The sequence below is a fragment of the Lepisosteus oculatus genome, chromosome 6 (assembly GCF_040954835.1).
Source record: "Lepisosteus oculatus isolate fLepOcu1 chromosome 6, fLepOcu1.hap2, whole genome shotgun sequence".
Classification (NCBI taxonomy): domain Eukaryota; kingdom Metazoa; phylum Chordata; class Actinopteri; order Semionotiformes; family Lepisosteidae; genus Lepisosteus; species Lepisosteus oculatus.
Window position 1 is genome coordinate 40,884,921 of NC_090701.1, and position 24,497 is coordinate 40,909,417.

The window sequence follows — 24,497 nt, forward strand, 5'->3', positions numbered from 1 at the left end:
GTATGTGGCTTCCAGCAAAGCCAAGGTGAAATACGAGGGAGAGGTTAGCAGTAAAAGGAAATGAAGTATGGAAAAAATGGGTTTTGTTTTTACAAACATAACCTTTGAAATTGCTATGTTTGCCGTGCCGTGGTTGATGTGTTGTTGTCTTATAAAGGCAATAATGGTATGCAGGATAATGACACTAAATCCAGCGGTATGCAATGGATGGGGAAAAAAAACAACAAGTTCTACAATAACCAGATGTCACTGGGATTAAACATATGGTGATAAATATATGAAAACAGAAGAGGAGCCAAGGAACTTCGTGCACTCCAAATTACAAGACCTGCGTGATGTCATGAAAGGGCAATCATTCTTTGAAGCTCTTAAAATGTCTTTAAAGATGTAAATTGTCTTAAGAGTCACCTAGCTCTGATGGCTATGCTTTCTTCCTCGCTTTTGTAATTAAAAGGCAGTTTCATCTTTATTTTTTAATCAATCCTATTAATGTTCTATGAAGTACCTTGTAAATTTCTGTGGTCCTGGCAACATCTGTGCCCTTCAGGAAAACAACAGTCTTCTGTGTTGGACTAGGCATACTTTAGCTTAAATGAGACCTTTTAGCTTACCATATCTTAATGATATCTTTGCTGCAAATAGATACTGTAGATCCGGATAATTGATTTTATTCAATGTAGTTATAGTACTCCGGTTTTTACTTAAAATAGTGCAAAGCTGCCATCCGTGAGATTGTGGCTGAGTGTCTCTAAATCAGAAAGTGCCTTTAAACTCCTCAATGCCCTCATTGGACGTCTGCCATTTCTCTTGATATGAAATGTGGATTTCTTAACTAAATTTTACCTTTCAAACAAGAGCTGGCACTGTTGTAACATAAACGTCTGTCAGGCACTTAAAGTTAAAGCAACATGTGCCTGACTGCTATTGTTGGTGGAGCCTCAACACAGGTGTCGTGGTGAAGTCTACAGGACTCTGCATTATACTTTGGCACTGGTGTGCTATATACCCAGTAGAATGTCTCTTATAAATGTACTTTTATCAGTTTGAATATCAGAATAGTCTGTAAACGAGGTCTATCTTGCTCACTTGGAGGTTTCTTAATGTCTCCCAGAGTTTGGGCCTCAATCACCCGGGAAGCCTGTTCCATGCACCCAGCACTCTGTGGTAAGAGAAGTGTTTTTCTATACTCTGTCCTAAGTTCCCCGTGGGTTTCCAATTGTGACTACTGAGAGTGAAACATTCCCCTGGGTCGAACTTATCTGTACTCCTTAGGATTGTACATCCCTGGATCAAATCTCCTCCTAGTCTCCTGTGTTCTAGACAGAATATATTTAGCTCCAGAGTTTGTTTTCCTTTCTTTCTCTAGTTCTAATACACTGTTTGCATTACTTACAGAGTCCTGAAGTTACTCTTATAAATGCCACAATTTTTAGACAGAATCTTAAGGCATGGGCAAATGAAGTGTGATGAGTTAAATAAAGATCTCAAAACATTAACAGGTCCTTGAACTCAAAGTGAACACATTCTTTGAGGTATGTGACTGTTGAAACAAATGACTGCCTACATAAATGTCAAATCTGACATGAAAAGTTGTGTTTTTTTTACCTGAGGGTTTTTGAAAACTGCATATTTATCTTTACGTTCAAGAAAAAGAATTTTGTTTTCGCTGTCTCGTGTCCACTGAGACAAAAGTTCCACTACATTTTCGTGGTCTTCAAAACTTCTCTCTGTTGGAAAGAAAAGAAAAACAGCAATGTCACATTACTGACTACAAGTGGGGCCTTGTGTGATTGTAGACTGCCTTTAACGAGGCAAATGCCTGAGGAAATTTGAAATGATCTGATATCCTATATTCCCAAGGCTCAATAGTTCATGCACACACTTTTATTACACGAGAACATAAAAAGTTTGCAGGCACAAGGAGACAATCAGACCCTGTCTAGCTTATTTGATTTTTATTAGCTAAGGATTGAAGGGATCATCCAGACATTCAATGCTGATTCTACTGAAGTCCTTAGGATTGACTTCTACAATGTCTTTGAGGATCTTGAATACTTGAATCGGGGTAATTTTCTCTTTTACATACTAAGAAGACTCAGTTCTTTTAGAACATCAATGTAGGGCATTCCTATGGGCCTGTGAATGTACAGTATGTGCTTGCCTGTTTCTCTGCTCTGATTCCAGAACAATATCTTATTTATAACACAGTGACCAAAATTGCACACACTATTCTAAAAGAGGTCCAATTAGTACATTTTACAATTTCAACATAAATCGTACTGTATGTCATTGAAATTCCACACAAATTCTGTCTAATGGCCTTTAGAGGTTCTACAGTGTTTTCTAAAAATCCCATTTTGATATAGTTTGCAAACAGAGATTCTTTACAGAGTACTGTATGCCAGAATCTAGCTAAGTGATTTTAATTAGGAAATACAGTGGTGCTAAAACAAATATATAAGGCATTTAGTTAATTATATAACCCAGTTTTGAGCATTCTTCCCTTACCTATACCGTCTGTTTTATGTCCATTAACTAGTTAAGTTAATTAAGGAAAAATATCTGTTTCTAAATCCATGTTGTCATACTGATGACCTGCTAGTTTATTTCGGAGTATTTTCATCATAATTTTATATGTAACATAAATAAGATTTATTGGTCCGCAACTACTTGGTATGGTTTTTGTCACCATTTTTGTGGATTGGCGCCACATTTGCCAGTCAGTGGGTAATACCATTATCTTTAGTCAGTGTTGACTGCCTGTTGACAGCATTGAAGAGGTTGGAGCTGCGTCAGCATGCGCAGGCTGCCAAAGAACAGGTCAAGCTCTATTCCAGGTGGGTACCCTGGGATACCTAACGCAGCTCCCCACCTGAAGGTCTATTGCATGCTGAAAGGAAAAAGAAAAGACAGCCTTCTTTTGGTTTTAATCTTGGTTTTGGAAACTACAAATGAACTAAACCAAATAATTTCCCGAACAAAATGATCCTGAAACTAGGATCAATTCTTCCCCCTTCTCTCAGGGACAGACTTGTCTTCTTCTAAACCTGTCTATTCATTTGCAGGTTTTGACTTCACACCTCTCCTCCAGTTCTTCCTGGGTGTCGATACTCCTTTTCCCCTGCTCCCTGCCTCCTCTTCACTACCCTGTCTTTTGTTCTCCTGTAATTCATTAACTGCCGGTTTCCCTCTCTCCTTCACACCTGAAGAACAGCCAAAACTTTTCTTTTCCTTTCAGCGTGGAATAAACCTTTACCTGTTCCTACTGATAACATTGTAGAAAAAAAAATGTATATGCCATTTTTTCAAGTATAACATGCCATAAAAAGTGATAGATATAACTTATACATTTTAACCAAAAAAATACAATTGTATTGTAGTACTGCAGGAATGGATAGTTTTGAATAAGTGGATCTTACAAAGAATGCAAAATTAGACAGATGCCTCACTAAGGTTTTCATGGCAGAGAACTGCAGATAGGTTTAGTAACATCTTGATGCATAGGATGATAATGTTCAGAAAGCTTTTGGTATTGTATGGGGAACAGCACTACAGCAAAAAATGTGGCATTTGAGCTATGAAATAAAAAATAAAGGCATTTTGAGTCATGGAAAAATCCATAAAAACACAACCGGTGAATGGTTAAGATTATGGTTGGAGCTGTTCAAGGTTTTTTTTCCCTACGGTCTTCTCGAGGCAGTTAATGACTTTAAAGACTGTGAAATTATAAGAATTCTTTCTAGATTTAGGCTATCCATCCTAAGGTTCACAATACACTATAGCTTGATACATTTCTGCTGTGTGAAGCAGATCTTCAAAATCCTAAAATGTTGGATTGATCAGACCAGTAGAAGCCTTTGTCACAAATCAGAAATATTGAAAATGAAGATCATTAGACTGGCTCTGCTAATCTTTCCTTAACAAGATCACTTCTCTATCTAGGAGGGTTTATGTGTTGCAAAATGCAGTTAAGATCACAAACAGGGTTCACCTCAGTTGTGGCATGTGGGATGCCTGTTCAATTAGAAAAGAAATGAAAGATTTCAATGAAGAAAACCTTGGCCTTGTCTGTCTCATTATACCGTTCAGTAATTCAGTCAAACTCTAGTTAAAGCAAAGACATGAAGTAATTGCAGAGATAGCACATCAAAGGTTGGCATGACTCATCTGGCCCCGGAAATGGCAGCCTGCCTATGGGGCTGAGGCTGACAAAAGAGATCAAAGGAATCCCATCCGCACCAATGCAGAGCTTGTGATGCGCTAGTGTTTGGTTGATCGGGCCAGTTCGGATATATGCAAGGCCGGATCTGGAGGAACATCAATCCTGAGCCTGGATTCCGCAGTGGGATTGTGGAAGACGCTGTGCCATCTTGGAAAGAGTAACCCAAAGTTATCGGGGCTGCCGTGCTGCAGCTGGCTTTGGTAAACCGCCAAAGAGAAGTGGTGTAAGAAGCCCTAGTGAGTGAGTGACCCACTTGCTGACGCATGTCAGTGAATAGACAGAATGGCAGTCTGATGAAAGTGAAGGGAGAAATAAGAAGAAGGAGAATCATAGGGCTAATGGCGGACTGAGATTAAAAAAATGCTCCCGTTTGGTCTAGGTTGCTAGGATTTAATGAATGAGGACAGATTTCAGGAGGAACCCCTCAATATAGCAGCTGAAACGTTGACCAGGTGGAAGTCCAGCAATCATTTGAGATGACGTACAACTCAAAGGTTTTTTATTTTTCTTTAAAGTCAAATTCGTTGCTGCTTTTAACCTATTTTTCACTTCTACCCTCTTGACCTCGTTTTAAAAAAAATGGTGTTGTCGAACCCCTTTATTTACAAGGAGCAAAAGCATTGGAGCAATAGGTGTTTGCTGTCGGATAATTAGAGGCTAATAAAAGAGCTGTGAACAATCTATCCTATAGTTAGACTCCAGTGTTTGGAGTCTGTAATTGAAAATCAAAATGAAAAAAACATATGACAGAAATTGAGCATACCAAACCCATTGGAATATCCTGTAAAAGGAAAGAAATGATCGGTATAATGACCAATCAGCCAAGGAAAACATCTGCAGCAGATGACAGAAGATCAAAGCTGTCAAGAAAAACCCAAAAGCAAATGTCAGTGAAATCTCCAGATTGCAGGGGTAGAGATCTGAAAATCTGCAGTCTGTAGAAGACTGAGACAGCAGAAAAACAAAAGCTAGACCACACGTTGTAGACCTCTCATCCACACCAAGATCGGAAAAGCCAGTCTAGAACGTGCTTGAAAACACGCAGTACAAAAATGACCCAGGTGAGTTTTTGAAGCACCTTTAATAAAGTCAAGTGTGAAGGTTCAAGCGTAAAGAAGGACAGGAACTTCAGAGGCTGACAGGAACATCAACACCCTTCTGTGGAGGTCATGACCTGGACATGCATGGTCACATCTGGAACTGACTGATCTGTCTTTATTGATGATGCCGCTAATGAAGGTTTCAACTGACTAAACTCCAAAGTTAACAGCAACTTCTGTAAACACTCAACAATGTAGAAAAAAAGCTTCTATACTTCACCATCTAGCAGGACGATGACCCATTCCTACAGCCAGAGCAACCCAGAAGTTCATTAGGTGCAGCATGTGCCAAGTCAATCTCCACATTTAAATCCAACTGGGCGTGCAGGTGAAATGCCCAAGAAAAAGGTGAAGCCAGAAACCCCGAAGACACAGGCAATAACTCAAAGTGGCTGTAGAAAAGGCCTGGCAAAGCATCTCGGATGATTACAAAATGAGTTTGGTGAGCTCAATAGGTCAAAGACTTCATGCAGTTATTACCTCAGAGGGATGTGCAAACAGTGTGGACTTTTACCCTTAAAGCGAACGTACTGTACAGCGTGCTAATACTTACGATCACTTGAAATCTCCCAGTTGACTGAAAATCTTTTTCTGTTGAATTATGATTAAATGTTTGGATGGAATTACTCAGAGATAAAGCGATAGGATAGGTTCTTCACAGCTCTTTTATTAGTGTCTTACTATCTGACAACAAACCCCTATTGCTCCAATGCTTTTACCCACCTACAGTATCTTCCAAACTACTCTCATGATCAGAAATACAAATTGCTTGACTGTGATTTTTCTGTTCCAGTATGTGTGGACGGCACTGTAGATCAGTGAGGCCACCCCTGCCTCTGTCCTTCCGCTGGGTTTCCTTCAGATCTCTCAGTAACATTATTCTGGTAATTACTGTACATCAATGATTGATCAACCTGATCTATGTACAGTAATAGATTAATATGCACCAATAATATACACTAGTTAATGCATTGCGTATATGACTGTACTGTGCGCAAGTATAAAAAGTGTTCTGACACATGCATGCAGTCTATGCATGTATGCTTTTATAAATAGTTTCTGGGTATAGATTGTGAATATGGATTGACTGACTAATTACTCGTGACTGACAAACTCAAGCAACATTGTTGCATCAATGCTAAATCACTTCGTATGTAAGGAAGTTGATTGGGCAAAGATGATGAGGAGATGTAGCCTGTTGATTGTCAAGCCTTTTGAAAGTCAAGAAAGAAAAATACAGCAGCAAGCCAATGTCCCCTCCTTCTCATGTGAACAACACCTTCATGTCATCGGTGTTGGAGGCTGGACCTAGCTCACCATCACTCATCGCCCACGTGTTAAAATCACACGTGTGATGGTTAGGGCAGGAGTGTCTAGCCACTACAGAGCCCCACTTGTAGTGTTTTGTGACAGCCTGACAGCTAATACATATACGGGACCGTAACAGGAATATGTTTATCTCCATATTTTCTGTATGTATGAAACTGTATACTGTACAGTCTGTCATGTAAGGAAAAACAACACTTATCTAGAGGCCATCTCTTTACAGCACTTACCTATTTGTAAGTCAGGGTTACATTCATACAAACACCAGTCGGTGTTGCAGTCACAATGTGTCTTCTCAAAGAGGTTGTCTAAGATATCACGGACAGTCTGTGTTTCATCCACCATCAGCGTTTTGGAGCTGCCATCAGTCATGATCACTTTTATGACAAGCTGTTGAAAATGAAATGGAAGTTTTTGTTCAAGTAATGAGCAAGAACTGTTTAGCAAGAACTAAACATCAATAATTTTAAAGAATTGTTTATTGAGTTCTACAGCTCCATTTGTAAGTGTAACTACTACCAGCTGTAGAATGCAATAAATATTTATTTTACAATTCTAAAGACATCTTTAGTGTGTGAGTGTTACTTCTACTGATTTACAGTACATCTTAGATTTAAAACAATGAGATTTCGCCATCACATTTGACTGTATTGAGATAAACACAACAACAGAACACTTCCATTGGAACTGGACTAATCACATTAAACAGATCACAATTAGACGAGATGAAAATAATGAAACGTTGACACAAGATTTGGAAGACAGGAACATGCTGTTTGTGTTAGAACCCAATAGACTTTTGAAGAACAGAATTAAGGAAAAGAGAAGTGGTTTCACTCGGTTTCACTTGTATTTAGATGGATTTTAATGTATCGTGTTTAAAAGTTGGAAATTACACTGATATATACAGTATATTATACAATATACATAATAAGAAAACATATAATGTTTTCTTATTATCAGGTTCAGCTTCCCAAAGATGGTATTATCTGCTGAAAGCATTCTGGCTGTGCAATTAAAATTATTCAGATTGAGAGTTGTGTTTTAATACTACTATTTTGAAATATTTCCAAGTTTAGGGATTTAGACTGATTTAAGAAGTTTAACATTTTATTTTAAATTAGATATCATATATCTAAATATATTTATACTATTTCAAAAATCAATACGATAGAGACAAATCATTTTTTAATGAGTAGCTAGTATAGATATGCTGTACTGTTATTATACTATGATATTAAGTATACTTTTAACACACTATTCGTTTCAGTGTTTTTTTCTGTAGTCTTTTATTGTCTTATGATTGTTTTTCATCAGGATTTTTTTTCCCCCAAGATAATAAATGAGTAGTAGTTACTAATAAAAGTACTAAAAAAGATTTGCAAAGCAGTAATATCAACTCCAAGTTTGAAGCATTATCACTCCAAGTTATAAGTTATAATGTGTTTGTGTGAAAAGATGATCACACAAAACATTTGTGTAAAGAAACTTATTCAAAGAAATGAAGGCATGGGGTTGGAGTTGGGGTGTTTTGGCAAGAGTGTTTTGACATGTCTATTTTTAAGGCGAGGGCTTGAGATTTGATTTTTGAAAACTGTGCATATGAGGGCAACCACACTTTTAATATGTCTATCTCTAAATCAATTTCAAGATGTCTGAAACTGAAACAGGAAGCCAATGTTATAAGAGCCTTCTTGAAATACTGACCAGGTGTTTCTCAATGAAAAACAAACATGGTTTAATTTGTTTCCCCTTTCCAAAGGTTTTCATCATCTTGTACCCCTCGGACTAGAACTATTTCTTTCTCTGAATGCTGTGTCTCTTAAAAAACGTCAAATGAATAAAGTAAAATATCTAGTTTGTTTTGATTGACAGCCCATTTTCCTAATATACAGCATGTTATTCCATGCAATTACAAAGTAAAGCTTTGAAGAAACAAATCATCAAATAGAGGTGAACCTCAAACAGTTACCAGAAGAATCTCTGTCAATATGATGGCAACATATCTATTAGCACATTTACACAGATTGAGTAAGGTCACGATTGAAAATCACGCTAAATTTACACAGTTTAATTGTACACAGTCTCCAACATACAGAGTAGCTGTACGTTTAATTGTTAATTGCTTTACCAGTGTTCCTATCCTGTAGTATTTTCAGGTGGGAACATTAATCAGCACCCATAAACCTCTAGTTCTTGGCTTCTATTAAAAAGATGAAATTTGAAGTGTGACCATGAGAGTCTGCTGTTCATCAAAGTGACTTTCAGGATGTGAAACTATCAACACATCACTTGGGAAGGAAGTGGAAGATAACTCATCTAGGTATGCCTGATGCCAGTAACTTTCTCTGTTTATACAGTATATTTATTCTTTTGTAATGATGATAGCAGTTTATTCAATTCAAAAAGTGACTCTGAGTGAGCAGGCTTGATATCCAATTTACAAAGACTAGTACTCAGGTCTCTAGACTAAAGCTACATTTGATGAATTCAACCAGTTTAGTGGAGAAAATCAGTAAAAATCCACTTAATGTGCCTATAATTTTCTGTGACTTCTTTTGTTCTTTATAATGATACCCTAACACAAATTATTTGAAATCACTACTCATTATGTAAGTGCTAGACAACACTGCGTATGTAGTAGAGGTATGATGGTACTGGCTAAAAATTGTTATAAAAACAGTTGTGCAGTTTTTGCAATAAAATTGGACCATGAGACACTACAATAAAGGTGCAACTGAATGTTTCTGCAGATCCTTAATCTCTGTTTGTATTGTGGTCCATGAAAGTATTATTTAGCCTTCACAGAAGATTTACTAAAAGTGTAAAAAGATTCATTAGACTTGTCTTACAGTAGGTTTATATCACTGTCCCAAAAAGTGAAACTACAGCTGTAAATATGTCATTAAGTGTTATTTTTATAGTGGAGGTGAATAGGACCCAACTCTATACAAATTAAGTTGTATTTACCTATGTGAGGATGACAGATAATAATAAGAAGAACAAGAAAAAAGTATCAATATTTTACCTTTTTAACTTTGGCTTCTTTCAGTTTTTCCAAAGCAAGTTTTATTTTGTCAGCTTTGGCCTGGACCTCAATTTCTTCCTGGAATAAAACAAAATTACATTTTCTTGTAATGGGAATTTTTCTCATTTTACTTCTGTATATTTATTTGTTTCATTTCAAGAACCCCAAACTAGAAACTGTCACAAATATATACAGACTGTTACTTTGCTATAGGGCAGAATGAAAATACTTTTGCCTTAATTAAACCAAGAGGCAGATCACTTAGCGTTTTTATTATATTTGCTGTGTATTTGCAAATACCGTTATTTTTACCAATCAGACAGTAGGGTGTATTTCTTTAAATAAGATCATCAAAAAGAATAAAAAGTACCCTTAACTAACAGCACATCTCCAGTTTTCCGCACTGGAAATTGTCACGTTTGATCCATTCCAGACTAAATTTGAGATTCCCCAATGAAACACATGTTCCATTATGGCTGGCCAGACAGTGCTGTATTTGATTCTATGACTATGAGTACAAAACTGTCTGCTTTATAGATAGACATTTTCCCTGAACATGACACTATAGATTCCTAATGTTTGTGCTTTGAAAATAATCTGGTCTGTCTTTACTATTGGCAGGCTCTATTGCTACTTGAGAGGCCCATACAAGGGACAGTTGAATTTGCAGTTTCAAAACGTTACAGTAGTTAGATTTAGAATATTCTTGACATATGGGATATTTGTCACAGGATATTTGTCACTTTATTTAAGGGGGATTAAAACATGGAGAGATCTGTATATGCCTCCCCTTGGCGACCTACAGCATGTACGTTGGAGATAAGCAGATGAGGAAACACAAAACTAATACACATACAACGACATGCTGTCGACAACAGTCAGTGCTTTTCAGTTTTAAATGTCTTTTAGGAAAAGGCTTTCTGAGTTGTGTTAGTTGTGTTTTTTTCCCAGCAATTCTGAAGTGCTGATCAACGGGATTTCACAATAAGGATACAATCATATTTTATTAAGAAACATGTAACACATGTATGTTTATCTTTTCATCTCAAATCCTGATAGCAATTTGACTTCACTGTCCCAATGCTTATGTATGGCACTACATGTATAGTACTTACATTTTCGGGACAGCCTTTAGTTTTGGCACTGTGGTTTTTGTAAACAAATACACAGTTCTAGCCAGATTATTCTTTGAAACGGGGGGAGCGGTGGTTCTGTGGCTAAGGATCTGCGCCTGTGGCTGGAAGGTTGCCGGTTCAAATACCACGGCCAGCAGAGGAATCCTACTCTGTTGGGCTCCTGAAGATTAACCCCAACTGCTCCAGGGGCGCCATACAATGGCAGACCCTGTGCTTTGACCCCAGGCTCACTCCCTGTCTGTGTGTCTCATGGAGAGCAAGCTGGGGTAAGCGAAAAGATAATTCCTAATGCAAGAAATTGTAAAGGTTAAATAAAGTGATGTTAGTTATCGAGCCGGTATATCTTTCTGACAGGTTGCTAACAAGGCGCTCTGCTGTTGTCACCTTTGTCAGCTGTTTTGGAGGCTCCGGGGGTGGCAGCGGCTGTGAGGAGGGTCCCGGAGGTCTCGCGGCTGGGAGGCTGTGAGGAGGTGGCGGGAATGAAGAGGGAGCAGAGGCTGCAGAGCGATGCTGCTGCTCCGGTGGCGGCGGCGGGGGCAGACTGCCGTGGCTGGCCTGTCTCTGCCCTGTCAGGTTCTCCTCTGTTTCATTGATGTCTGCCACCAGATCGGCCATCAGCGCGTCTAGGTCATTGTCTTCAAGAGCGTTCAAGGACTCTGCAGGTACAGACGGCAACACCTGTTGCTCAGCACTCTTTTTTTACTCATATTGCAGACTGTGAGACCTTCAAATCTTTGTTTCAGATCAGAGATGACATACAGCTAATATTGGAATGCTCTGGCTACATGCTATATTTAAAAAGCAATGTCAGTGCCTATATTCCTTTGATATCATCTTAATCTGAAATGGATTGAATTATGGAAAGACACTTTCATGATTTTTAAATTCTTGTAAATTCTTGATGCTTGTAAATTCTAGCTTTTCCAGTATTCCACTGCAATAATGTTTACAACTGGCAACTAGAAGGGACTTCTGATGGTGTGGGTGTTTTGAAGCTAAGAGTATTTGAACTGGGTATGCCTGACCATAGTGCTCTCTCTCTGAACCCGTGAGGCAATGTCATGAACCTGCATGTCCAGGCTCTGACACAGCTATAACATGGTATAATGAATAGCAGCTGTGGCTGAAAACCAAAGAGATAATGAAGAGATCTCAAAATCAGAGTCTCTTTATTCATATAACCACTGCTGCCCCCTGTCAGAACAGGCAAATGATGTCCAGCTATTTGTTCATTATGGTGGCACAGTCTCATTTGCCCAGAACCAGGTTTGTGCTAATACAAACCTCACAGACTCTGTTTGGCACTGTAATGTTGAATCAGAGTGTACTCACCGTTCAGATCCTTAAAACCAATCGAGAAGTTGACCTCTTTATGTGAACTGGATGGAGACTGGGGTGGAACAGTTTCTACCCCTAAACTCTATGGAGAAAAAGAAAGCAGGCAAATATAAATGGAAATGAAAAACCTTCAAGACCTTATTCCTTGTTTTGCTTTAACAGAACCCTTAAAGAATTAAATAATACAATTTAGTGTCTTAAACAGATTTTTTTTTAAATTCAGGATTTATCTGAACATGCTCTATATAGAATTATATTTCTTCCATATCCATGTGATTATGACCAAAATGTTGTAATGATAAAAAGAATTCCAGCATTAAAATTGCAACGTTTTCTGGCAAAATATTTACAGGGATATTTTAGAATAAATCTTATTCCAAAGATATTTATGCCTAGTTACTTCATAGAATTTAAATAACTAAGAATAATACCACATTATGCTGCTGTATAACAAAGCTGATCTTTGGCTAACACAAACCAAAAGTGTAATCACTCAAGAGTCACTGTATGTTTGAAAAGTAATGTTAGACACCATCCAATATGTATTTTTTTGGTCCTTGATCTGTGATTTTGGCTTAACGTGAGTCAGGATTGGCAGGGTGAAGGCAGATGTTCCAGAAAGACGGTGGAGTGTTTGTAGGAGACCACAGATTGATAAATGTATTGCTCTATGAGACGTCTGGGTTCTTTCTACAACATCTAAATTTGCCTTTTTTCAGCTCATGACTGTTTTATTGTAGTACTGTATAATACACACAACAATTTAAATAATTTAAATTTTAAAAAATCTTTTAGAATAATAGCTTGCACATTGATCTACTGTATCAGCTAAATAAACAGCTATATCAGCACTGTGTTTTGGGTTTTTATCGTGCTTGAAACCCAACCATTTGCACAGTACTGTATATAATGTGGCAGTTACGTATGGCAGAGATGATATCTGGGATACAGAGTGGTTTAAACAGTGCCTGCCAGTAGCTGAGGTGGTTTCTTCAAGCTGAGGACCTCAGTGCACTGCTCAGTGTGCATTATCTTTCAGGCTCCAGCCAGCATGAGAACCATGCGTCATGATGACACACGAACCCCCTGCCAGGAGGCTATAAAAAGAGGTGCCCGTGCTCAGCTCTGTAACTAGAGGTTACCTGCCGTTTCTGTAACTTGCCTGTTCATGTTTTTTTTTTGTTTGATAAAATCAGGAACTTTGAATTTCAACTTTAGGCATCCGGGGTATTCATTTGATATCCCCCAAACTTATGCTAAACACCTGCTTAGCATTACTATACAGTACGGTATTCGGCAGATAGCAAGCTTAATCCGTCTATCTTTATCTTTTGACTTACTGCTGTTAAGAGGTCCATCTCCCCCAGCAGGTCGCTGAACATTGCATCAATGTCATCCATCTGTAAGACGATGAAACAACATTATTCATTTTTTTTAAATTCGGAAATCATTCTGTTCTTTGTCAAAGAAAATATCATTTTGCACCCAAGACTGCTGGAAACATTTTACACACCATTCTTCAGTATCATCGGAATGCTACACATGGGTCAGAAAATGAAACATTTGAGTTGAACTATTTCTTTGCAGAACGTGAAAAAGCAAACAGTGTAGGGGAAAAAGTAATATGGCCGATTTCCACACAAAGCTTAATTAGGACACCCTCCCGACCAACGCCATGTATCTGTGTGGTATTGCTTTCTGTGGAATGAAACTGCAAGAGTTGGCCTGCAAGTATAGGGACAGGGGTTGCAAGGGTATGCAAAGCAAGGGATGCTGGGAAGAAAGGATTAAAAGCCCAGGGACAGCTCCTAGCAATGCTTTCATTTCTTAAACTTCATTTATGCTTTGAAAAGATTTGAGTATATTTTTCAGAGGGGAGAATCCGCCAATCCCAGGCTTTCCTGACATACTTTTTCCTGACATAGTAAAGAAACAATGAGACATAGGTCCAGCGGATCTTGAAAACAAAGAAATCTGGTCCCTATTTCCATGTGTGAAACACTGTATATTGCTGAAGATTACAGATGTAACGTTGTGAGAATTTTCAATTCTAGCCAAAGATTTGAAACCTGTTTGAGGGGAGGCAGTCTATGAATTGTATAGTGCCAAATACTGTATGTTTTCAGCAACGGGACTGTGTTTGGACTGCCTGACAACCAAATACATGAGAATGCTGTTGTTCTGAGAGGAGGTTTGGCCTGACTGAAGGGGACAGAAAATGAAGGTGCTATTATTTTAGAAACACAGTTTCAAAGGCCAACACCCTCTGACACCATGCTGTAAAAGAAATAATCCCCGGTTTAGGGCAGATTATTTTCGGGTAAAAGTTCAGGAGTGAAATTCATAGTAACTCTGGACTCTGAAGTGTAATATTTAAAGTTAGATTTAAATGTGTCATTGATGCACTTATCCTTGGTCATCTTGAGCAGAATGAGTACCCGGACACTTCCTGTGAGGACAAGCTCATTCATTAACGGTATTTAGTAAAAGGTATTAAAATCAGGTACTAGTCTTTGAGAAATTCGACAGACCTTTTTTTTTCCGATGGGGTTCTCACTGGTTCAATGGTGAGTGGACACAGATACTTCAAGCATGCACTTGCAGTCATGTAGAGCCTGAAACAGTTCACGTTTCCCAGTGTACATGTCTCACTGCTATAAACTAGAATAAAGCATAGATCCAGGTGGCTTGGGTTTTTTTATAATTGCCCTGCTCTGCTCACCATGCTCACTGAAACTACACAAGCAGAACTACTTGCACGTGGTGTGTAGGGTCTTCACTCTAATGAAGAAGTAGCATTATTGGTACCATGGTTCCTAGGTTTTGTTTTGGTGATTACAAACTACACAGCTGAAATAACAGAACAGCATACCACTGAGCCACTGTAATAGGCAAAAACATCTGTACCTACCTGATGTGACTGGCCACCAAGACATTTTTCAACATTTTTTTATGTGAGCACAAGGCCAAGTAAAACAGATCATAGGCTGATCAACCTGTATCCTATTTTTCCCTCCAAAAGGAAAAAAAAATCTGTCTAGGGTTAACGTTGAAATATTCCAAATGTTTTCCCTTGAACATGAGCACTGGGTTTAGGAGAGCTAAGGTTAAGATAGTTTGAGTCTAAACATTTTTCTGTTTTTGTATCACATATGGGCCTTTTTATGGCTTGAGGTAATTTCCCCTTGATCTTCAATGTTTTCATGGAATACATCAATTCAATTGGACACCGCACTCCCAGAGCTGTCTCTCGGATTACACTTAATGTTGAGCATTAAGTGTCTGACAGGCTTCTTAGGATTTGTTAGGTTGCAATTTTAACTTCCTGAGACATAAACCACATAATATCCTGAATATTCTAAACTCTTAGATCAGTGCTCACAGGAAAACCTGAAATCGAGTCATTGAAATCTAATACCATTATTTTCTATATCAAAATGGTTTGGCATAGCTTCTAAGCTTGAAACTTAAAGTGTTTAATACCAATTTTATTTCAATCTCCTCCTCCCTGTTTCTTTCTTTTATCTTTTGGACAAGCACTTGATGGCATTGACGTGAGGTCATTGGTTCTAAATCTCTAATTCAGGTTAAGTTGTTAGAGTTGTTGATTTTTCTTTTACTTCTAAAATCTTGTATTGTATATAGTATGTAGATGGAAGATTTCTGACTAATTTGCTTAAAGAAAATAAAACCAGTTAAAAAAGTAGAAAACAAACTAGGAAGTTCATTCACAATCTCCCTTTTAATTATTAAGATTATTTTGTCTAAGATTGTTCTGGCTGAATTATTTATTATGAGACATTTTCAGTACCATCAAGTTCAGAACATTTTTGAAGTTTTCACTATAAAAGAAACAAAAATGTTGACAAGATCAAAGTTTTGAACTACCAAGGACTATCATCAGCACGGACACACAATTTTCAACCCTGTTCAAACAATTTTCAGCTCCATTTCACAGGTCAAAATCCACGAACTGGTGTGCATAGATGCACACTATTTTAAATTCAGAGTGCATTTAATTTGGAAAACACTGAGCCATACAAAGATCAGCTTGTGTTGTAGATAAATGAACAATATACAGTACACACATGCAACATAATAACCAGAGTTTATTTAAATTGTACTGTTCTTAAGGTGTTCCTTAATAATAGATGGTATAATTCAATGGCCAAAGAGATCACCATATCAATCTATACAGTATTTTGTTGTCCTTTCAGATATATTTAAATAGTGTTAGGTTCACATCAAATCAGGGGTTATTGTTACTGTACATATACTGTACATGAACAAGTACTAGGTTTATTCCATGATAAAGAGAAGAAAAAAAACACAGCATTTCGGCCGTGGAGCCTTCTTCAGGTGTGAGTACACCTCACAAACTCATACAAAACTCATTATTCTGTGATCTGTAATACTGTAGGAAGTTCACTGAAATATTTATGGTGATAAGAAGGTATTACTGTGTGCCAAAGAGAGAATATTCCAGTTCGAACATAATAACATTGCACAAATCTGAGAAAAAGAACAAGAGGAACAAGACGTTCCTGTGAATTCTCAGTATTATCCCAATAACATCACTGCTTACAATAATATGTTTTATAGGTACAGTGGCTTAACTTTTACACCAGCTTTTCAGGCTTTTAGAGTGATCATGACCCATAAAACTGTCTCAGGAAGATTTCTGCAGTCTATATATATTATTACTTGTTCACCTCAATTTCTTTTAAAATGACATCTCTTAAGATACATAACAGTATGAGGCACCTATTTGGTAATCCTTCAGCTTCTCTGATCCTTGTTTTCTGACTGATGCTTTGAAAATCAAGTAAACATTGCTCCCGCTATCTGTGTAAGTATCAATACTCCTGCAAAGAATCAGTCTGTATCATGTGCTTCAGTTTAACCCTTTGGCTACTTTACCACTTCAAGGGGTTTAGGTGTACTGGGGGCTGGGGGGTCTTTCTGGAACAAACCGGACTTGTACCAGCAGGAGAGTTTGCACTTGAGCCAGAGGAACACTGACATATTGGTGATTTATACTGTATGTAGATTATCTGATTAGGAGCACCTTGTTGCCTGATTTCATCAAGACTCAACATGGGTGGGCCCGAGAGATCACTGTATAGATCTATCCAGTAAATGTTTTTATAAAAGTCCTTTCAGATATTTCTAAACAGTATTACAGTAGATTCACATCACATCAGCACTGGGATCGAGATCTTTAAGGAACATCTGGCTGCAGCAGTAAGAGGCACAATTCCCTCTAGACCAGGAGTTCCACACCAGTTCCCCAGTATAGTGGCAGAAGGGGTCAAAGTGCTATAGGAGGCATCCTTTAGATGTGGTGTTAAACCGGAGTCCTGATTATTTGGGTAATTCAAGATTTCCTGGCACAAAGTAGAGGGGTTAACCCTGGTGTTCTGGCTAAATTGTCACTTTTCTGATCTTGCACAGTCTCTCTCAGTCTCCCTACATTTACAATTAAATGCATTAGGTACAGTACCTGTGGAATGAGACTGCTAGCACATAATAGTACCCGTGGGTCACCCCAGCAGTATTGGATGCAGTGGGTTCTATGTTTCTCCTCTTAAAGATGCACGTGAAGCATTTTGGGTTGAAAACTGCTTTGCAAATTTTATTCATCACTAAAACTAGGGAACTGCGAGGCAGGGAGATCACAACAGGCCACTTCCTGTGGGATCATGAAAGTGCAGCTGAGCACAAAAAGAGCTAACACTTGTTCTTATACGCCTGTATCTCAATCACTAGAATCACAAGGGAAAAAAACACAAGAACTCTAGGCGTTAACAGCTAATTATGACTTTATAGAAATAGACAGAGCAGATGGATGGGGACAAATATGAAATTAAAAGGTTCACTTTTTACTGACAAACACTGGATAGAAGGAATAGGGGAGTGGGACTCTACAGGTATATCAAAAATAACATTAAAATGGAAAATAGAAAAAAGCTTAGCAGTAGGTGTATACTATGAATCACTTAGGGCAGAAGGGGTTGCATACTGTATCAGGTATCAGGCATACATGTAAGGTATCAGGTTGGTGCAAGCAAAGGAGAAACTATATTAAAAAGAGTTTTCCATTTTACAAGGACCTTTAATGATCTATTCCTTTCCAACAATCAGGATATAAATTAATTTGATAGGAACATTGGGGAATTATGACCATAGCATGGTACCATTCATGATTGATGCTTAATGATTTTTCTTTAAATCTTTAAACCTTCTCTCTAAACTCAGGGTTTAAGATTACGAAGGGAAGTGTAAGTGCCTAGAAGTGGTGAACTGGGAAAGGCCATAAAGGGGTGGAGGTACTAGAACCATTACTGTATGTTAAAAGCACAGAATAACCAGAACATCTCACATAGGAAAATACAACCGATATTGTATCGCTGAAGAATTAAGAGCAAAAAAGGAACTTTCTACAGACTCTTCTAAAGACCACAAGTTAAAAAAGGAAAAAGAGTCAACCAAACTACAGATGCAGATCAAAAAGAGAAAATAGAGGCGTGAAGAGGGACAGAAAAGAACATTGCAACACAGGCACATATATTACAAAACGTTTTACTCAACATTGCAGCAGTAAAAAAAATAGTTTGAAGTAAATAATTAACAAGTCAATAGAGCTTCAGTTATAAAAGATTAAAAAGAAATAGTTAACATACTGAATTAATAGTTTACACGACTTTACAAAAGCAAATAACACTCAATATGTTCTATAGGGGATATGTCATCTTTAATTACCACCACATTGTGTTATTTTCTCAGTTGAAAGACATGAGGGATGTTATTCATACCCAGGATAAATCAGTCCACCCTTTGGATAGAAATTATGATCGCAGGTTGGAGAGGAGCAAATTTAACATTACCTCCTGTAGAGGAAGACGGAGACAGAAATTTTTTTCTGACCTGAGACAGAAAAATACAGACTAATCTGTCTTCCGTTGGGCTAAACAGGAAGAATCCTTACTAAACAAAACAACAGGATTCTTGCAGACAGCGGATACAGAACTATATAAAGGGAAGATCTTATTCTACTAACTTGCTAGAATTCTTTGAGCAAGCAAAAAGCACAAATTACAGTACAGCCTAAGACATGATATATTTAGATTTCCATATAACTCCCTCATAAAAGTTTCTTTCTCAGTATAGAAGCCACAGGAATGCAAATATACGCACATGAGCTTTATTTGATTTTATAGTGTATTGAGCATATTGATGAACAAAGATGATTCGACACTGAAGCTTTGTTTTTTTCTATAATGTCTTTAGTACAATCTTGATGCTTTAATTTGACATTTTACACTCCTTGCAAAACATACAGTATGGGCCTTTTCTTGCATTCCTTCATAAAAAAAGGAGCAGGTTAAGACAGCAGAGCTTGAATGTCATGGATATAGATGTGTAACTATTGCCGTGCAGTGTACATGCAGTATATGGCAAGCTCCCAATATTGTTTCATTCGTTTTGATATTAGTCGCTACTCAGAGAGCAAAAAGTGGAAAAAAAAATACTGTACATTAACGCAAATGAAGGTGGGTCGTAATAAACTGTGTCGAGAAAGCGTCAGAATCTCCTTCGCAAAATGGTGCTTTCTCTCTAGGCCTTTTTCAATGGTAGCACCCAGGAAGCAGAAGCAAAACATGTACCCTGAACTAGAGGAAGTGGTTGCTGCAATGTGTGCTTGCTCCACATCAAAAATGTAAGTGCACCACTCAACAGGAACTCTGACATACGAGTACACAACTTCACAAGATTATTTAGAAACTGCTCTTAGGACATACTGTATCTGTCTCCATAGACAAAATTACATACATTTCTTATCCTTTATAACAGTGTTTTTCCTCACCTTGAGAACAGCAACTCAAATTGTGAAGTGAACAGTGAAGTTGAGAATTCTGTGATTATTTTTGTTACTGTCTGTCTTTTGCTTTTTATTGTAAGTCTGTAAGTGCTTTTTATTCAGAAGGGCTTTAGATCAGAAGAGAAGACTTTCTTTGCTCACCACTGATCTGTAGGACCCGCCTTGTGGCTAAAGGTTGCAGATTATCTTCCTTTGATGGTATCGCTTTAGTGTAGATTATTGAAAAAAACAGTTTACCTTTATAGTAGAGAAAAGTACACACTTTTAAAATGCATTCTATCATTCAACCTGCATTATAAAGCTCGATATTCCCAATTATGGATCTACTCCAGAACAAACTAAGAAAGCACAACAGTGCAAAAGCACTATAATTCAGTAGATAGACTGCATGCTTAACAGCATAGAGGTCTTGAGTTCAAAAACCACTTCCTCCGCATTCTGCACAACAGCTACTGGTGACATTGTTCTATGTTTTTTCAACCACGGCCCACCAGAATGTCCGGTCCCCACAACGGATCGATATGGGTAAATAAACCATATCCTGGTTATACGTACATAGTACACACTAACAAAATTCCAAAACAGGAGTACTTTAGATGGCCTATGTTAGACTGTCCATTAACTAATTTTAACATTAATTTTGCTATACTATTCCTGATTGCAGGCAATAATAGTAATCGCAAAAATGTCTTTATTTGCGTCCTTCCTCCTTGCTACCCCACAGAGTTTACAGTAACAAAACTGTTTCACTGAAAATATAGCCTGTATTTTTGACATTCACATATAAGGCATTTAACATCAACACCCTCCTCCAGTACTTTCCACTGTATGTCTTCCTCTGTTAAAGACACCAAGTGTAACTGGATTAGCAAACCTCAGCCTCTGACCTCTAATACGGGTCTACTTACTGTGCTAACATACATTAACACAGCCCGTCATGCATAAATTGCTCATCGTGGTGAGGGCTGTGTGAAGCCAGTATATGTCCTATATGTGCAAAGAAGGACTGAGAGCACACAACTGCTCTCCCAGCAGATGGAATGCCAGTCCACTTCCAGTTCCATGGAGAAAGCAGAAATCTAGGATAGCCAATCAAGCCAAATCAGCAAAACTCAGGGAGATGGAAGGAAACTGGAAGGCCAGGTGAAAACCCATGTGAACACAATGATAACATGCATTCCACACGGACAGGTAGGTGCTCGAGTCTGTGATTAAATCCAGGAACCTGAAGGTGTGAGATAGCAGCACTAATCATAGTGCCACATCTATCATGAATACCCGTCTATCAGACTAATTTAAAGATCATGCAGAACACAGATCTAATTCTAATATGTGCAGACTAATGAGGACTACTATTACTGTCATACAATTGTTTCTTTTTAAACAACAAACAGACTACACAGCAAAAGTTGGTGCTTGCTACAATTAATATACTATGAATTGAAACTAGAGTCGAAATAAATTGAAATTCATTTGCAATAAGCTAAAGGCATTTCATTGACACCCTTCAATGAATTACGAGGATTAATGGAATTAATCCAGGTGTTAAGTATGGTGCATTTGAGTTGTAATGCTCAGACAGTATATTAACATTCACTGACACATGCTATTGGTGAAAGGAGCTGTTTATAATTCAACCAGATTGGACGTGCCACAGAGGACTTTATCAGAATTATTCAGTTCAGCATCTACGTCATGCAGTGATTGTCTTAATTGTTGTAAAAGGGATATAACTGCTTTATCAACCTGCAGCTCAGAACTGGCAGCCCACTGAAGCTCAGCAGGTGTGAACCTGGCCAGGACAGGAGACTTCTGGGAAAGCTAAGGTTGCTGCTGGAAGAGGTGTTAGTGGGACCAGTACGGGGCGCTCACTCAGCTTTCTGTGTGGATTCTTATGCTGTAAAACCTGAGGAAATCTCAGTGTGTTTCTCGAAAAATGTAGGTGTGTTACCCCAGTTTTCTGGCCAATTATTATTATTTATCTGTTCCATAAATCAGCTTCAGTGGTTTGATCTTTGAGACTGAAATCCTAACAGCTGTGAACATCACAGGGCCCCACCAAGAATATAGCAGAAGTTAACAATTTTAAGTCAGGTGTCTCAAATAATGTAGAGAGAATTATTTTAAAGGTCCAGGAGCCCATATCTGAAATTATAAGAATAAAATTGTTTTATAAGTTGCTGTTTAATGAAGTCTGAACTACAGGTGAGTTTAAAAACACAATCCTCAGAGACTGTCACATTGCTTCAATGTGAAACTGAAATTAAAATCTATCAATATTGTAGTTTGTTTTACTACATGCACGCTGTTGTTCTTCTACAGTATGTTTCATGTGGTAAAAGACACTTCTTTAGTGAGAGTCATTAGATAAATTTGAATAACAATGAATATATATTTTAGGTTTTTCGCATACAGCAAACCAATTATACCACAGTGTAGAAAATGTTTCACAGTAAAAATTATGTGCAAGACAATCTGAAGCAGTATACACAGAGAAATCAAAATTATGGCCACATTGCAACTTTTATCTGCTTTTTATGTTTTTCATGCATGTTTTTATTTTCTACTTTTTTATTAATTTATTATTAATTTATCGTCTTTTCCTTGAAAGTCTATAAATTTAAGTTTGCTTCATTTATTGATTGAGTTTGCAATAGAATTTTATAATGAGGTGCTTGAAAAGCATATTGTTCAACACTGAAAATGATCTTGCTGAACCTCTACTGAACTGTAACGCCAATTGACCACATTGCAGAAACATGGACAAAGAGCCAGAAGACATTATCCCTTCCTCGAGGGGTGTGAAAGCACATGTGTGGGTTTTGTTTGTTCTCCATAAGCTGACAGTTATACGACATGAAGGGCAAGATTCTCACAAAACATTGTGCAGTCTCTCGGAATGCCCTTGTGTGACAAAAGCATTTCTGAAATAAAGAGTAAAGGGAGAAAAAAGTTATTCTCTGTTATGTTTTAATGGCTCAGTAGTCTATTAAATAGTCACAGCACACATATTCTGTCAGGTCCATGCTTATCATTCAGTCCTCGCTGCCCTGAGAGCACGTACTGCTGTCTCTAAACCTTCAGGTGTCCTCGGCAGCACTGACAATGAGTCGGCTTCCACTCCCCTCTTCCCCTGTTGGCGTCCTACATGGCACAGGGTGGAACCCTACTTCAATCCCCACATACACTCTTCCTCACTATCTGGTGTCCTACACACCTCATCTTCAGCACCAGCCGTGTGACTCCTCTTTCCCTGCTGGCATCCCACCTGGAGAAGAGTGGTCCCCCCACTCTCTAACCTCCTCTTTGTTTCTCCCTCAACATCAGGCGCCCTACCCGCCCTGTCTTCAGGCTCTTTCCCTTTCCTGCTGGTATTCCACCTGGAATAGTGATGACCCCCAACTACTTTCCCCTCCCCCTCTACCTGTGGCCCCACCTGCCCAGATCTTTGCATACTGTATCTACCTTTCTTCTGTGACTCCTTGCCTTGCTCCAGCTAGGCACTCTGTATCCTAACTGATGATATTTCTTCCTCTAGGGTCTATAAATCTCTGCTTTTTGTCAAGAGAAATGTGGATTCTGCCTCCGTCTTAATCACTCTAAGTCTGCTTTTCAAGCTTTCACAGTTTGTGCTTTGCTTTTTCTGCTTACCGTGACACCTTGTGCTTCCCAGCATGTCAGGCTGAACCAGATGCCCCTGTCTCTGATATCAGCCTTTGCTTTGGCAGGTCTGCTTTCACAAACACTTCTGACAGTTTTAAAGCTCAGGACACACCCGACCTCAGCAGTGGAAATTTCGCCCCATCGCCCTGTGGAGTGCTAAATATTGACTTCGGTTGTTGTCTGTTTTGTGGGCCACTCCCCATCAGCTGCATTATTTGTATCTCCTGCTTTCACACTTCCCTGCAACCTCTCTAACCCTCAATGACCCTCAATCTTTCTCATTCATTACTCCCCACCCTATCTCTCTTGCCAACCTCTGTTTTTAATTGCAGCCATAAGACGCCTGAGGTCGCTGCATCATCTTCTCTGGGGTGTTAAAAGCTCTGTCAGCCTTAAGGCAATTGGACACAGAATCTCCTCATCAGTTCCTCCACATGTACAGCTATTGTGGGGACATACTCCCACTTGTTTTGCATACCCATGAGTCCCAGCCTCTCCTTCAAGTTAGTCAGCTCCACCTAAATGACTATAATCTGCACTGTGTCAGCTTTGAACTCACAATATAATTGGTCACTGAGGCAAGGCAAATTGCCTAGCTTGCGAAGCTGGCAGTGTAAATATTTTTAAACTAATGCCTGTCGGACCTAATCCATGGCACCTCTTTTGGATCTGAAACAAATAGTATTTCACAATCCGCACATCAGAGAAAAATGCTGTCTCGCACATTCCCTTTTGGATGCCTTCACGGCATTTACGACTGTGTGACACTATCATTCTTCCTCTCAGAGTAAAAAAATATTAT

The 24,497-nt window shown here is 38.4% G+C and overlaps 1 protein-coding gene across 1 annotated transcript in view; it reads right to left on the bottom strand.

Moving 5' to 3' along the window:
• apbb1ip (amyloid beta (A4) precursor protein-binding, family B, member 1 interacting protein) overlaps nt 1-24,497 on the bottom strand; it is a 46,652-nt gene that overhangs the window by 14,814 nt on the left and 7,341 nt on the right. Inside the window, exons 2-7 of the mRNA XM_069191268.1 lie at nt 13,491-13,550; nt 12,145-12,232; nt 11,197-11,468; nt 9,677-9,754; nt 6,879-7,038; nt 1,606-1,727 (exon numbers count right to left, since the gene is read on the bottom strand). Of these exons, the coding sequence (XP_069047369.1) occupies nt 1,606-1,727; nt 6,879-7,038; nt 9,677-9,754; nt 11,197-11,468; nt 12,145-12,232; nt 13,491-13,550 (780 nt within the window). The remainder of the gene's footprint in view (nt 1-1,605; nt 1,728-6,878; nt 7,039-9,676; nt 9,755-11,196; nt 11,469-12,144; nt 12,233-13,490; nt 13,551-24,497) is intronic.